The sequence below is a fragment of the Oncorhynchus keta genome, chromosome 12 (assembly GCF_023373465.1).
Source record: "Oncorhynchus keta strain PuntledgeMale-10-30-2019 chromosome 12, Oket_V2, whole genome shotgun sequence".
NCBI lineage: Eukaryota > Metazoa > Chordata > Actinopteri > Salmoniformes > Salmonidae > Oncorhynchus > Oncorhynchus keta.
Genome location: NC_068432.1, coordinates 55,994,899 through 56,012,684, shown reverse-complemented (window position 1 = coordinate 56,012,684; position 17,786 = coordinate 55,994,899). Strand labels below are relative to the sequence as shown.

General features: G+C 47.3%; 1 protein-coding gene across 1 annotated transcript in view; it reads left to right on the top strand.

Annotated features, from left to right (window-relative positions):
• Positions 1 to 17,786, top strand: part of grin3a (glutamate receptor, ionotropic, N-methyl-D-aspartate 3A) — a 122,318-nt gene that overhangs the window by 46,846 nt on the left and 57,686 nt on the right. The window contains exons 3-5 of the mRNA XM_052458720.1: positions 2,392 to 2,587; positions 2,822 to 3,676; positions 9,927 to 10,072. Coding sequence (XP_052314680.1) covers positions 2,392 to 2,587; positions 2,822 to 3,676; positions 9,927 to 10,072 — 1,197 coding nt within the window. The remainder of the gene's footprint in view (positions 1 to 2,391; positions 2,588 to 2,821; positions 3,677 to 9,926; positions 10,073 to 17,786) is intronic.

Sequence of the window (17,786 nt, the reverse complement as noted above, 5' to 3'; positions counted from 1 at the left end):
GACCCTAACCTGACACTAACCTGACCCTAACCTGACCCTGACCTGACATTACCCCAACCTGACCCTAACCTGACATTACTCTAACCTGACACTAACCTGACATTAACCTGACATTACCCCAAACGGACACTAACCTGAAACTAACCTGCCATTACCCCAACCTGACATTACCCTAACCTGACATTACCCTAACATGACATTACCCTAACCTGACACTAACCTGACCCTAACCTGCCATTACCACAACCTGACACTAACCTGACCCTAACCTGACATTACCCCAACCTGACACTAACCTGACCCTAACCTGACCCTAACCTGACATTACCCCAACCTGATATTAACCTGACCCTAACCTGACATTACCCCAACCTGACATTAACCTGACCCTAACCTGACATTACCCTAACATGACATTACCCTAACCTGACACTAACCTGACCCTAACCTGCCATTACAACAACCTGACACTAACCTGACCCTAACCTGACATTACCCCAACCTGACACTAACCTGACCCTAACCTGACACTAACCTGACCCTAACCTGACCCTGACCTGACATTACCCCAACCTGACCCTAACCTGACCCTAACCTGACATTACTCTAACCTGACACTAACCTGACATTAACCTGACATTACCCCAAACGGACACTAACCTGAAACTAACCTGCCATTACCCCAACCTGACATTACCCTAACCTGACATTACCCTGACATGACATTACCCTAACCTGACACTAACCTGACCCTAACCTGACATTACCCCAACCTTACAGTAACTTGACCCGAACCTGACATTACCCTAACCTGACACTGACCCTAACCTGACATTACTCTAACCTGACATTACTCTAACCTGACACAAACCTGGCACTACGCCAACCTGACACTAACCTGACCCTAACCTGACATTACTCTAACCTGACACTAACCTGACATTAACCTGACATTACCCCAACCAGCCACTAACCTGACCCTAACCTGACATTACTAACCTAACCTGACATTACCCTAACCTGACCCTAACCTGACAACCTTACCCCAACCTGACACTAACCTGACATTAACCTGACATTACCCCAACCAGACACTAACCTGACCCTAACCTGACATTACCCCAACCTGACATTACCTAACCTGACATTAACCTGACATGACATTACCCTAACCTGACACTAACCTGACCCTAACCTGACATTACTCTAACCTGACACTAACCTGACATTAACCTGACATTACTCCAACCAGCCACTAACCTGACCCTAACCTGACATTACCTAACCTGACGTTACCTAACCTGAAACTAACCTGCCATTACCCCAACCTGACATTATCCTACCCTGACATTACCCTGACATGACATTACCCCAACCAGCCACTAACCTGACCCTAACCTGACATTACCCCAACCTGACATTACCCTAACCTGGCATTACCCAACCTGACACTAACCTGACCCTAACCTGACATTACCCCAACCTGATATTAACCTGACCCTAACCTGACATTACCCTAACATGACATTACCTTAACCTGACACTAACCTGACCCTAACCTGCCATTACCCCAACCTGACACTAACCTGACCCTAACCTGACCCTAACATGACATTACCTTAACCTGACACTAACCTGACCCTACCCTGACATTACCACAACCTGACACTAACCTGACCCTAACCTGACATTACCCCAACCTGACACTAACCTGACCCTAACCTGACCCTAACCTGACATTACCCTAACCTGATATTAACCTGACATTACCTAACCTGACACGCCAACCTGGCACTATTAACCTGACTAACCTGACCCTAACCTGACATTACCCTAACCTGACACTAACCTGACCCTAACCTGACATTACCCCAACCTGACACTAACCTGACCCTAACCTGACATTACCCCAACCTGACACTAACCTGACTAACCTAAACTAACCTGACCCTAACCTGACATTACCCCAACCTGATACTAACCTGACACTAACCTGACATTATAACCTGACATTAACCTGAACCTGACACTAACCTGACCCTAACCTGACATTACCCCAACCTGACACTAACCTGACCCTAACCTGACACTAACTGACCCAACCTGACATTAACCTGACCCTAACCTGACATTACCCTAACCTGACATTACCTAACCTGACCCTAACCTGACATTACCCCAACCTGACACTAACCTGGCCCTAACCTGACATTACCCAACCTGACACTAACCTGGCCCAAACCTGACATTACCCAACCTGACCTTAACCTGTCATTACTCTAACCTGACACTAACCTGACCCTAACCTGACATTACCCCAACCTGACACTTGCCTGACCCTAACCTGACATTACCCTAACCTGACACTAACCCTAACCTGCCTCCCTGCAGGTTTCTGTCCAACACGTCTTTTGACGGTCTGAGTGGTTTCATCTCGTCCCAGGAGGAGACAGTGATCTCTTCTGAGAGCCATCACTTTATCTGGTCCCTGCAATACGACCCCATAGGGAAGCCCATGTGGGCCAGGCTGGGCCGATGGAAGCATGGCAGGGTGCTACTGGACTACACTGCCTGGACCAACCAACAGGTGACAACAATGTCTATGATGTCAAAACGTTGTATTCTGGGTACCAGTGCTTGTGCTATCATTCCACTCTTTACTTATGCCAAACATGATGATACTGCTGCTACTATTATATTCTCTCTCTCTCTCCCCCCCTCTCCCTGCCTCTGTCTCCCCCTCCCCCTCCCCCTCTCTCTCTCCCTCCCCCTCCCCCTCTCCCTCTCCCTTATGGACTGTGCTGCCTGGTCTAACAATTAGCCGTCCCACCAGAGAGGTGACTGGCGGCGCCCGTCGCGGCTCCACCTCCGGGTGGTGACGTTAGTGGAACACCCCTTCGTCTTCACCCGGGAGGTGGATGAGGACGGTCTCTGTCCCGCTGGTCAGCTCTGCCTGAACCCCCTCACCAACAACACAGCCCTTCTCCAGTCTCTCTTCCTCCAGATGCGGGGGCCCAACGACAGCATTCCCATGGAGTATAAGAAGTGTTGCTACGGCTACTGCGTCGATCTACTGGAGAAACTGGCGGAGGACATGGGGTTTGATTTCGACCTGTATATTGTAGGCGACGGCAAGTACGGTGGGTTTAAGAACGGACGCTGGACAGGGCTGGTGGGGGATCTTCTCAGCGGAGCGGCCCACCTGGCCGTCACATCTTTCAGTATTAACTCGGCCCGGAGCAGGGTTATAGACTTCACCTCCCCGTTCTTCTCCACCTCTCTGGGCATCCTGGTACGGACCCGGGATACGGCCGCGCCCATCGGGGCATTCATGTGGCCCCTGCACTGGTCCATGTGGCTGGGGATATTCGTCTCGCTACACGTTACTGCCGTGTTCCTGACCATCTACGAGTGGAATAGCCCGTTTGGGATGACGCCGCGAGGCAGGAACAGAGATAAGGTGTTCTCCTTCTCCTCGGCTCTGAACGTCTGCTATGCCATCCTGTTTGGCCGTACAGCTGCCATTAAACCTCCTAAGTGCTGGACGGGGCGGTTCCTCATGAATCTCTGGGCTATCTTCTGCCTGTTCTGTCTGTCCACCTACACAGCCAATCTGGCCGCCGTCATGGTGGGGGAGAAAACCTTCCAGCAACTCTCAGGAATACACGATCCAAAGGTAAGGACTACTCAGCTGTACTAACACCTATCAAATATGGGATAAACATGTAAGGTGGGTAGATGAGTACTACTTGTAATATGTGCATAAATAGTTCCTCATTTGTGATTTGGTGACTGATTGGTGAGTATAGAAAGATGGGTTCATAGGGTGTTGTGGGGCTGATTGGGAGACTAGTACAGCTCATACAGGGAGACTAGTACAGGGCTGAGGGGAGACAGTACAGATAATACATGGGAGACTAGTACAGATAATACAGGGGAGACTAGTACAGATAATACAGGGGAGACTAGTACAGATAATACAGGGAGACTAGTACAGATTATACAGGGAGACTAGTACAGATAATACAGGGAGACTAGTACAGGGCTGAGGGGAGACAGTACAGATAATACAGGGAGACTAGTACAGATAATACAGGGGAGACTAGTACAGATAATACAGGGAGACTAGTACAGATAATACAGGGAGACTAGTACAGATTATATAGGGGAGATTAGTACAGATAAACCAGGGAGACTAGTACAGATAATACAGGAGAGACTAGTACAGATAATACAGGGAGACTAGTACAGATAAACCAGGGGAGACTAGTACAGATAATACAGGGAGACTAGTACAGATAATACAGGGAGACTAGTACAGATAATACAGGGGAGACTAGTACAGATAATACAGGGAGACTAGTACAGATTATATAGGGAGATTAGTACAGATAATACAGAGGAGACTAGTACAGCTCATACAGGGGAGACTAGTACAGATAATACAGGGGAGACTAGTACAGGGCTGAGGGGAGACGAGTACAGATAATACAGGGGAGACTAGTACAGATAATACAGGGGAGACTAGTACAGATAATACAGGGGAGACTAGTACAGATAATACAGGGGAGACTAGTACAGATTATATAGGGGAGATTAGTACAGATAAACCAGGGGAGACTAGTACAGATAATACAGGAGAGACTAGTACAGATAATACAGGGGAGACTAGTACAGATAAACCAGGGGAGACTAGTACAGATAATACAGGGGAGATTAGTACAGATAAACCAGGGGAGACTAGTACAGATAATACAGGAGAGACTAGTACAGATAATACAGGGGAGACTAGTACAGATAAACCAGGGGAGACTAGTACAGATAATACAGGGGAGATTAGTACAGATAAACCAGGGGAGACTAGTACAGATAATACAGGAGAGACTAGTACAGATAAAACAGGGGAGACTAGTACAGATAAACCAGGGGAGACTAGTACAGATAATACAGGGGAGACTAGTACAGGGCTGAGGGGAGACTAGTACAGGGCTGAGGGGAGACTAGTACAGACAATACAGGGGAGACTAGTACAGGGCTGAGGGGAGACTAGTACAGATAATGCAGGGGAGACTAGTACAGATAATACATGGGAGACTAGTACAGATAATACAGGGGAGACTAGTACAGATAATACAGGGGAGACTAGTACAGGGCTGAGGGGAGACTAGTACAGGGCTGAAGGGAGACTAGTACAGCTCATACAGGGGAGACTAGTACAGATAATACAGGGGAGACTAGTACAGATAATACAGGGGAGACTATTACAGATAATACAGGGGAGACTAGTACAGATAATACAGGGGAGACTAGTACAGATAATACAGGGGAGACTAGTACAGATAATACAGGGGAGACTAGTACAGATAATACAAGGGAGACTAGTACAGATAATACAGGGGAGACTATTACAGATAATACAGGGGAGACTATTACAGATAATACAGGGGAGACTAGTACAGATAATACAGGGGAGACTAGTACAGATAATACAGGGGAGACTGGTACAGATAATACAGGGGAGACTATTACAGATAATACAGGGGAGACTAGTACAGATAATACAGCGGAGACTAGTACAGAACAGGGCTCCGGGCAGCCGAGCGGAAATGGAGGAAAACTCGCCTCCTGCGGACCTGGCATCCTTTCACTCCCTCCTCTCTACATTTTCCTCCTCTGTCTCTGCTGCTAAAGCCACTTTCTACCATTCTAAATTCCAAGCATCTGCCTCTAACCCTAGGAAGCTCTTTGCCACCTTCTCCTCCCTCCTGAATCCTCCCCCCTCCCTCCTCCCTCTCTGCAGATGACTTCGTCAACCATTTTGAAAAGAAGGTCGATGACATCCGATCCTCGTTTGCTAAGTCAAACGACACCGCTGGTTCTGCTCACACTGCCCTACCCTATGCTCTGACCTCTTTCTCCCCTCTCTCTCCAGATGAAATCTCGCGTCTTGTGACGGCCGGCCGCCCAACAACCTGCCCGCTTGACCCTATCCCCTCCTCTCTTCTCCAGACCATTTCCGGGAGACCTTCTCCCTTACCTCACCTCGCTCATCAACTCATCCCTGACCGCTGGCTACGTCCCTCCCGTCTTCAAGAGAGCGAGAGTTGCACCCCCTTCTGAAAAAACCTACACTCGATCCCTCCGATGTCAACAACTACAGACCAGTATCCCTTCTCTCTTTTCTCTCCAAAACTCTTGAGCGTGCCGTCCTTGGCCAGCTCTACCGCTATCTCTCTCAGAATGACCTTCTTGATCCAAATCAGTCAGGTTTCAAGACTAGTCATTCAACTGAGACTGCTCTTCTCTGTATCACGGAGGCGCTCCGCACTGCTAAAGCTAACTCTCTCTCCTCTGCTCTCATCCTTCTAGACCTATCGGCTGCCTTCGATACTGTGAACCATCAGATCCTCCTCTCCACCCTCTCCGAGTTGGGCATCTCCGGCGCGGCCCACGCTAGGATTGCGTCCTACCTGACAGGTCGCTCCTACCAGGTGGCGTGGCGAGAATCTGTCTCCTCACCACGCGCTCTCACCACTGGTGTCCCCCAGGGCTCTGTTCTAGGCCCTCTCTTATTCTCGCTATACACCAAGTCACTTGGCTCTGTCATAACCTCACATGGTCTCTCCTATCATTGCTATGCAGACGACACACAATTAATCTTCTCCTTTCCCCCTTCTGATGACCAGGTGGCGAATCGCATCTCTGCATGTCTGGCAGACATATCAGTGTGGATGACGGATCACCACCTCAAGCTGAACCTCAGCAAGACGGAGCTCCTCTTCCTCCCGGGAAGGACTGCCCGTTCCATGATCTCGCCATCACGGTTGACAACTCCATTGTGTCCTCCTCCCAGAGCGCTAAGAACCTTGGCGTGATCCTGGACAACACCCTGACGTTCTCAACTAACATCAAGGCGGTGTCCCGTTCCTGTAGGTTCATGCTCTACAACATCCAGAGTACGACCCTGCCTCACACAGGAAGCGGCGCAGGTCCTAATCCAGGCACTTGTCATCTCCCGTCTTGATTACTGCAACTCGCTGTTGGCTGGGCTCCCTGCCTGTGCCATTAAACCCCTACAACTCATCCAGAACGCCGCAGCCCGTCTGGTGTTCAACCTTCCCAAGTTCTCTCACGTCACCCCGCTCCTCCAGCTCTCTCCACTGGCTTCCAGTTGAAGCTCGCATCCGCTACAAGACCATGGTGCTCGCCTACGGAGCTGTGAGGGGAACGGCACCTCAGTACCTCCAGGCTCTGATCAGGCCCTACACCCAAACAAGAGCACTGCGTTCATCCACCTCTGGCCTGCTCGCCTCCCTACCACTGAGGAAGTACAGTTCCCGCTCAGCCCAGTCAAAACTGTTCGCTGCTCTGGCCCCCAATGGTGGAACAAACTCCTCACGACGCCAGGACAGCGGAGTCAATCACCACCTTCCGGAGACACCTGAAACCCCACCTCTTCAAGGAATACCTAGGATAGGGTAAGTAAGGGTAAGTAATCCTTCTCACCCCCCTTCTCCCCCAACAAGATTTAGATGCAAGTGGCTGTTCCACTGGTTGTCATAAGGTGTATGCACCAATTTGTAAGTCGCTCTGGATAAGAGCGTCTGCTAAATGACTTAAATGTTAAATGTTAAATGTTATAATACAGGGAGACTAGTACAGATACTACAGGGAGACTAGTACAGATAATACAGGGGAGACTAGTACAGATAATACAGGGGAGACTAGTACAGATAATACAGAGGAGACTAGTACAGATAATACAGGTGAGACTAGTACAGATAATACAGGGGAGACTAGTACAGATAATACAGGGGAGACTTTTACAGATAATACAGGGGAGACTGGTACAGATAATACAGGGGAGACTGGTACAGATAATACAGGGGAGACTATTACAGATAATACAGGGGAGATTAGTACAGATAATACAGGGGAGACTAGTACAGATAATACAGGGGAGACTGGTACAGATAATACAGGGGAGACTATTACAGATAATACAGGGGAGACTAGTACAGATAATACAGGGGAGACTAGTACAGATAATACAGGGGAGACTAGTACAGATAATACAGGGGAGACTAGTACAGATAATACAGGGGAGACTAGTACAGATAATACAGGGGAGACTAGTACAGATAATACAGAGGAGACTAGTACAGATAATACAGGGGAGACTAGTACAGATAATACAGGGGAGACTAGTACAGATAATACAGGGGAGACTTTTACAGATAATACAGGGGAGACTGGTACAGATAATACAGGGGAGACTAGTACAGATAATACAGGGGAGACTATTACAGATAATACAGGGGAGACTAGTACAGATAATACAGGGGAGACTAGTACAGATAATACAGGGGAGACTATTACAGATAATACAGGGGAGACTAGTACAGATAATACAGGGGAGACTAGTACAGATAATACAGAGGAGACTAGTACAGATAATACAGGGGAGACTAGTACAGATAATACAGGGGAGACTAGTACAGATAATACAGGGGAGACTAGTACAGATAATACAGGGGAGACTAGTACAGATAATACAGAGGAGACTAGTACAGATAATACAGAGGAGACTAGTACAGATAATATAGGGGAGATTAGTACAGGGCTGAAGGTAGTAGTAGAGAGTAGAGATACTACAGGGGAGACTAGTACAGATAATACAGGGGAGACTAGTACAGATAATACAGGGGAGATTAGTACAGATAATACAGGGGAGACTAGTACAGATAATACAGGGGAGACTAGTACAGATAATACAGAGGAGACTAGTACAGATAATACAGAGGAGACTAGTACAGATAATACAGGGGAGACTAGTACAGATAATACAGGGAGACTAGTACAGATAATACAGAGGAGACTAGTACAGATAATACAGAGGAGACTAGTACAGATAATACAGGGGAGACTAGTACAGATAATACAGGGGAGACTAGTACAGATAATACAGGGGAGACTTTTACAGATAATACAAGGGAGACTGGTACAGATAATACAGGGGAGACTAGTACAGATAATACAGAGGAGACTAGTACAGATAATACAGGGGTGACTGGTACAGATAAGAGCTCTGTATCAGTCCCAGGAGGTGAGAGAGCTCTGTATCAGTCCCAGGAGGTGAGAGAGCTCTGTATCAGACCCAGGAGGTGAGAGAGCTCTGTATCAGACCCAGGAGGTGAAAGAGCTCTGTAACAGACCCAGGAGGTGAGAGAGCTCTGTATCAGTCCCAGGAGGTGGGAGAGCTCTGTATCAGTCCCGGGAGGTGAGAGAGCTCTGTATCAGTCCCAGGAGGTGAGAGAGCTCTTTAACAGTCCCAGGAGGTGAGAGAGCTCTGTATCAGTCCCAGGAGGTGAGAGAGCTCTGTATCAGTCCCAGGAGGTGAGAGAGCTCTGTAACAGTCCCAGGAGGTGAGAGAGCTCTGTATCAGTCCCAGGAGGTGAGAGAGCTCTGTAACAGTCCCAGGAGGTGAGAGAGCTCTGTATCAGTCCCAGGAGGTGAGAGAGCTCTTTATCAGACCCAGGAGGTGAGAGAGCTCTGTATCAGTCCCAGGAGGTGAGAGAGCTCTGTATCAGACCCAGGAGGTGAGAGAGCTCTGTATCAGTCACAGGAGGTGAAAGAGCTCTGTATCAGTCCCAGGAGGTGAAAGAGCTCTGTATCAGTCCCAGGAGGTGAAAGAGCTCTGTATCAGTCCCAGGAGGTGAGAGAGCTCTGTATCAGTCCCAGGAGGTGAGAGAGCTCTGTATCAGTCCCAGGAGGTGAAAGAGCTCTGTAACAGTCCCAGGAGGTGAAAGAGCTCTGTAACAGTCCCAGGAGGTGAAAGAGCTCTGTAACAGTCCCAGGAGGTGAAAGAGCTCTGTAACAGTCCCAGGAGATAATAGACCACAGTTCCATATGTTCTGTTCTTCCAGCTTCATCACCCATCACAGGGGTTCCGCTTCGCCACGGTCCGGGAGAGCAGTGCCGAGGATTACCTGAAGAAAAGCTTTCCAGAGATGCACGAATACATGAGACGGTACAACGTACCAGCAACCCCAGATGGAATAGAACATCTGAAGTGAGTCATGACTGTACAGTACTGACTCATCACAGCTTTAACATGGATACCAAGATGATACAGTACTGACTCATCACAGCTTTAACATGGATACCAAGATGATACAGTACTGACTCATCACAGCTTTAAAATGGGTACCAAGATTATACAATACTGACTCATCACAGCTTTAACATGGGTACCAAGATTATACAGTACTGACTCATCACAGATTTACCATGGTACCAATATGTTGTCAATGACAGCCTAGGAACAGTGGGTTCACTGCCTTGTTCAGGGGAACAGTGGGTTCACTGCCTTGTTCAGGGGAACAGTGGGTTAACTGCCTTGTTCAGGGGAACAGTGGGTTCACTGCCTTGTTCAGGGGAACAGTGGGTTAACTGCCTTGTTCAGGGGGACAGTGGGTTAACTGCCTTGTTCAGGGGAACAGTGGGTTAACTGCCTTGTTCAGGGGAACAGTGGGTTCACTGCCTTGTTCAGGGGAACAGTGGGTTCACTGCCTTGTTCAGGGGAACAGTGGGTTCACTGCCTTGTTCAGGGGAACAGTGGGTTAACTGCCTTGTTCAGGGGAACAGTGGGTTCACTGCCTTGTTCAGGGGAACAGTGGGTTAACTGCCTTGTTCAGGGGAACAGTGGGTTCACTGCCTTGTTCAGGGGAACAGTGGGTTAACTGCCTTGCCCAGGGGAACAGTGGGTTAACTGCCTTGTTCAGGGGAACAGTGGGTTCACTGCCTTGTTCAGGGGGACAGTGGGTTAACTGCCTTGTTCAGGGGAATGGTGGGTTAACTGCCTTGTTCAGGGGAACAGTAGGTTCACTGCCTTGTTCAGGGGAACAGTGGGTTCACTGCCTTGTTCAGGGGAACAGTGGGTTAACTGCCTTGTTCAGGGGAACAGTGGGTTCACTGCCTTGTTCAGGGGCAGAATGTCTGATTATTCCCTTGTCAGTTTGGGGTTTCGATCTTGCAACCTTTCGGTTACTGGCCCAACGCTCTAACCACTAGGCTACCTGTCAACCCAGTACAGGCTTAATCCCAGCAATGGGAGATTTCATAACTGTTCTGAATATGTCAGAAAATCCCGCATAAAATACTCTGACACAGAGAGACAGATTTACAAAGTCCGTGGCCAGCACTCTAAACAAATCTTCACCATGTTAATGTTATCGGAGTCTGCAGATCCGTAGGTAACCGCCCACAAAACTACACCTGAGACTGCAGATCCGTAGGTAACCGCCCATAAAGCTACACCTGAGACTCCAGATCTGTAGGTAACCACCCACAAAGCTACACCTGAGACTGCAGATCTGTAGGTAACCGCCCACAAAGCTACACCTGAGACTGCAGATCCGTAGGTAACCGCCCATAAAGCTACACCTGAGACTCCAGATCTGTAGGTAACCACCCACAAAGCTACACCTGAGACTGCAGATCCGTAGGTAACCGCCCACAAAGCTACACCTGAGACTGCAGATCCGTAGGTAACCACCCACAAAGCTACACCTGAGACTGCAGATCCGTAGGTAACCGCCCACAAAACTACACCTGAGACTGCAGATCTGTAGGTAACCGCCCACAAAGCTACACCTGAGACTGCAGATCCGTAGGTAACCGCCCATAAAGCTACACCTGAGACTCCAGATCTGTAGGTAACCACCCACAAAGCTACACCTGAGACTGCAGATCCGTAGGTAACCGCCCACAAAGCTACACCTGAGACTGCAGATCCGTAGGTAACCGCCCACAAAGCTACACCTGAGACTGCAGATCCGTAGGTAACCGCCCATAAAGCTACACCTGAGACTCCAGATCTGTAGGTAACCACCCACAAAGCTACACCTGAGACTGCAGATCCGTAGGTAACCACCCACAAAATTACACCTGAGACTGCAGATCCGTAGGTAACCGCCCAGCTCCCCTGGATCTTTTTACCCCAGAGCTGAAGACGTGTTATTTTACACCCACATTGTTTTACAAATCCGCTGCACAACTTTCCCTATTTCATGTCTCTCGCTTTACTCACCCTCTTTTTGAAACCTCAACTAATTTGTCATGAGGACATCACCTATGAGGACATCACCTATGTTTGTTCCTCATGTTTCTGAACAGCAGAAGTAATAACCCTGGGGCTATTTGAACGAACATACTTGTTTTTGATATGCTGCCTAGATAACTGCATTGGGGCGTAGAACAATCTGCGTAACGTAGAACAATCTGCGTAACGTAGAACAATCTGCATAACGTAGAACAATCTGCGTAACTTAGAACAATCTGCGTAACGTAGAACAATCTGCGTAACGTAGAACAATCTGCGTAACGTAGAACAATCTGCGTAACGTAGAACAATCTGCGTAACGTAGAACAATCTGCATAACGTAGAACAATCTGCATAACGTAGAACAATCTGCGTAACGTAGAACAATCTGCGTAACGTAGAACAATCTGGGTAACGTAGAACAATCTGCGTAACGTAGAACAATCTGCGTAACGTAGAACAATCTGCGTAACGTAGAACAATCTGCGTAACGTAGAACAATCTGCGTAACGTAGAACAATCTGCATAACGTAGAACAATCTGCTTAATGTAGAACAATCTGCGTAACTTAGAACAATCTGCATAACGTAGAACAATCTGCATAACGTAGAACAATCTGCGTAACGTAGAACAATCTGCATAACGTAGAACAATCTGCGTAACGTAGAACAATCTGCATAACGTAGAACAATCTGCATAACGTAGAACAATCTGCATAACGTAGAATAATCTGCATAACGTAGAACAATCTGCGTAACGTAGAACAATTTGCATTAGGTAGAACAATCTGCATAACGTAGAACAATCTGCGTAACGTAGAACAATCTGCATAACGTAGAACAATCTGCGTAACGTAGAACAATCTGCTTAATGTAGAACAATCTGCGTAACTTAGAACAATCTGCATAACGTAGAACAATCTGCATATCGTAGAACAATCTGCATAACGTAGAACAATCTGCGTACCGTAGAACAATCTGCGTAACGTAGAACAATCTGCATAACGTAGAACAATCTGCATGACGTAGAACAATCTGCTTAATGTAGAACAATCTGCGTAACGTAGAACAATCTGCATAACGTAGAACAATCTGCATAACGTAGAACAATCTGCGTAACTTAGAACAATCTGCATAACGTAGAACAATCTGCATATCGTAGAACAATCTGCATAACGTAGAACAATCTGCGTAACGTAGAACAATCTGCATAACGTAGAACAATCTGCATGACGTAGAACAATCTGCTTAATGTAGAACAATCTGCGTAACGTAGAACAATCTGCATGACGTAGAACAATTTGTGTAAGGTAGGACAATCTGCATAACGTAGAACAATCTGCATAACGTAGAACAATCTGCATAACGTAGAACAATCTGCATAACGTAGAACAATCTGCATAACGTAGAACAATGTGCGTAACGTAGAACAATCTGCGTAACGTAGAACAATCTACGTAACGTAGAACAATTTGCGTAACTGTCACGTTCGTCGTAACGAGGAGACCAAGGCGCAGTGTGATTGGAATACATTCTCCTTTTATTAAAAAGAAGAACACCTAAACAAACTAATAAAACAACAAAACGAATGTGAAGCTATAAACAACTAGTGCTGACATGCAACTACACATAGACAATAACCCACAAAACCAAAATGGAAATGGCAACCTAAATAGGATCCCCAATCAGAGACAACAATAAACAGCTGTCTCTGATTGAGAACCAATTCAAGCCACCATAGACCTACATTTACCTAGACAAACCAAAACCCCATAGATATACAAAAACCCTAGACAAGGGCAAACACACATCACACCCTGACCTAACCAAAATTATAAAGAAAACAAAGATAACTAGGGTCAGGGCGTGACAGTACACCTCCCCCCCTCCCCGCCAAAGGTGCAGACTCCTGGCGGCAAACCTAAACCTATATGGGAGGGTCTGAGTGGACATCTAACCTCGGTGGCGGCTCTGGTTCTGGACATTGCCCCCTTCTTTACACTGAGTCCGCTCTTGTAGCACTGACCCGTGGATCATCGTCGGAGGCTCTGGACTGCGGATCCTCACTGTAGGCCCCGGTCCTGGGGACCCTCGCTGAGTGGATCATCGCCGGATGTTCTGGACTGGGTACTGTCGCCGGACGCTCTGGACTGGGTACTGTCGCTGGACGCTCTGGACTGGGTACTGTCGCTGGACGCTCTGGACTGGGTACTGTCGCCGGACGCTCTGGACTGGGTACTGTCGCCGGACGCTCTGGACTGGGTACTGTCGCCGGACGCTCTGGACTGCTGAGGCGCACTGTAGGCCTGGTGGGTGGTGTCAGCATTGGTGGTACCGGGCTGGGGACACGCACCTCAGGGCGAGTACGAGGAGCAGGAACAGGGCGTACTGGACCCTGGAGGCAGACTGTAGGCCTGGTGTGTGATGCTGGCACTGGCACTGGTGGTACCGGGCTGGTGACACGCACACTCTGGACTGGGTACTGTCACTGGACGCTCTGGACTGGGTACTGTCGCCGGACGCTCTGGACTGCTGAGGCGCACTGTAGACCTGTTGGGTGGTGTCAGCATTGGTGGTACCGGGCTGGGGACACGCACCTCAGGGCGAGTGCAGGGAGCAGGCACAGGACGTACTGGACTGTGGAGGCGCACTCGAGGTCTGGAGTGTAGAGCTGACACAACCCGTCCTGGCTGGATGTTTAGTTTCACCCTACAAATGCAGGGCGTTGGCACAGGACGCAAAGGGCTGTGCAGACTCAGTGGAGACACAGTACGCAGAGCCGGTGCAGGATATCCTGGTCCAAGGAGGTATACCAATGCGAGGAGCTGGAATAGAGCGCACCGGGCTTGGAGACACCCTGCGCTCTACCGCATAACACGGTGCCTGACCAGTAACAGCTCCCCACCGTAAGCACGAGGAGTTGGCTCAGGTCTCGTTCCGCTTTCCCTGCCTCTAATTCAGGCCACCATAGACCTACATTTACATAGACAAACCAAAACCCCATAGATATACAAAAACAAGACAAAAAAACACATACCACCCTCGTCACACCCTGACCTAACCAAAATAACAAATAAAACAAAGGTAACTTAGGTCAGGGCGAGACAGTAACGTAGAACAATTTGGTTAAAATCTGTCTAGGACACAAGTTCCGCTAGCGGGACCCCACCAAACATTACGCTGAAAAGGCAGCGCGGGAAATTCAAAATAATTTATTTTTATATTTAACTTTCACACATTAACAAGTCAAATGAAAGATAAACATCTTGTTAATCTACCCATCGTGTCCGAATTTTAAAATGTTTTGCAGCTAAAACACAACATATATTTATGTTAGATCACCAGCAAATCCAAAAAAAACACACAGCCATTTTTTCCCAGCCAAAGATAGAGTCATAAAAGCAGAGATAGAGATAAAATTAATCACTAACCTTTGATAATCTTCATCAGATGACACTCATAGGTCATCATGTTAAACAATACGTTTATGTTTTGTTCGATAATATACGTATTTATATCCACAAATCTCGGTTTATGTTCAGAAATGCCTCCAAAGTATCCGGAGTCATATAACAGAAATACTCATCATAAAATTTGTTGAAAGATATATATATATATATATATATATATACGTTTTACATATAATTAAAGATACACTTGTTCTTAATGCAACCGCTGTGTCAGATTTTTTTTCAACTTTACGAAAAATACATACCATGCAATAATCTGAGACGGAGCTCAGAAATACACAACATTTCTCCGCCATGTTGGAGTCAACAGAAATACCAAATTACATCATAAATATTCCCTTACCTTTGATGATCTTTCATCAGAATGCAGTGCCAGGAATCCTAGTTCCGCAATAAATTGTTGTTTTGTTCGATAATGTCCATTACTAGTGTCTAATTAGCTACTTTTGCTAGCACATTTAGTTCACATGTCCAAAAGCTGGCGCTGGTCCAGGCGAACTTGGACGCAAACTTCAAAAAGTTATATTCCAGGTCGAATAAACTGCTCCAACTAAGTAGAGAATCAATCTTCAGTGTGTTATCATCATATATATCAAATAACGTTCCAACCGGAGAATTATTTTTTTGTCTGCAGAGTAATGGAACGCATGGCGATATCATGAGAAATGAGCCTGGCCAGGAACTGGCATTCTGCCCGACCACTGACTCAAATAGCTGCCATCCGGCCCCACATCACACTAGAGGCTTCATTCCACATTCTACTGATTGTTGACATCTAGTGGAAGGCGTAGGAAGTGCGAACAGATCCATATCTTACTGGGATGTGAATAGGCGATGAGTTTAACATCAACCAGCCCCAGAATTTCCACTTCCTGTTTGGAAGTTTGCCTGCCCTATGAGTTCTGTTATACTCACAGACATAATCCAAACACTTTTGGAAAACTTCAGAGTGTTCTATGTGCAATAGTAATAATACTATGCATATATTAGTATCTGGGACAGAGTAGGAGGCAGTTCACCATCGGCACGCAATTAATCCAAAGTGAAAATGCTGCCCCCTTTCCCTAAAAAGGTAACGTAGAAAAATCTGCGGAACACAGAACCCAAACTGGCTGTCCCCTTACACCAATCGTGATCACGACGCGCAGGTTAAAATATCAAAACAAACACATTAATTTGGGGACAGGTCAAAAAGCATTAAACATTTACGGCAATTTAGTTAGCTAGCTTGAACTTGCTAGCTAATTTGTCCTATTTAGATAGCTTGCTGTTGCTAGCTAATTTGTCCTGGGATATAAACATGGAGTTGTTATTTTACCTGAAAAGCACAAGGTCCTCTACTCCGACAATTAATCCACACATAAAATGGTCAACCGAATCGTTTCTATTCATCTCTCCTCCTTCTAAGCTTTTCCTTCTCTTGACTTTATATTGCGATTGGCAACTTTTATAAATTAGGTGCATTACTGCCACTGACCTTGTTCCTCTTTCAGTCACCCACGTGGGTTTAACCAATGAGGAGATGGCACGTGGGTACCTGTTTCTATAAATCAATGAGGAGATGGAAGAGGCAGGACTTGCATCGCGATCTGCGTCAGAAATAGAAGTGACTTCTATTTTTGCCCTTGGCAACGCAGAAGCATGTTGGCGCGCGCGAGCGCCATAGATCTCATAGATTTCAAAATGTATTTGGCAATGCGAGGGGTGTAGTCAGCCTGTAACACTACAACTGTATCTCTCTTCTCAATGATCATGCATTGATTACATTGTTTCATAAAGACCACATGATTGAAATTCGCCAGCCTGTCTGCCTTTAGCCTGTCTGCCTTTAGCCTTTAGCCTGTCTGCCGTTAGCCTGTCTGCCCTTAGCCTGTCTGCCTTTAGCCTGTCTGCCTTTAGCCTTTAGCCTGTCTGCCTTTAGCCTGTCTGCCTTTAGCCTGTCTGCCGTTATCCTGTCTGCCTTTAGCCTTTAGCCTGTCTGCCTTTAGCCTGCCTGCCGTTAGCCTGTCTGCCGTTAGCCTGTCTGCCTTTAGCCTGTCTGCCGTTAGCCTGTCTGCCTTTAGCCTGTCTGCCATTAGTCTGTCTGCCGTTAGCCTGTCTGCCTTTAGCCTTTAGCCTGTCTGCCGTTAGCCTGTCTGCCTTTAGCCTTTAGCCTGTCTGCCTTTAGCCTGTCTGCCTTTAGCCTGTCTACCGTTAGCCTGTCTGCCGTTAGCC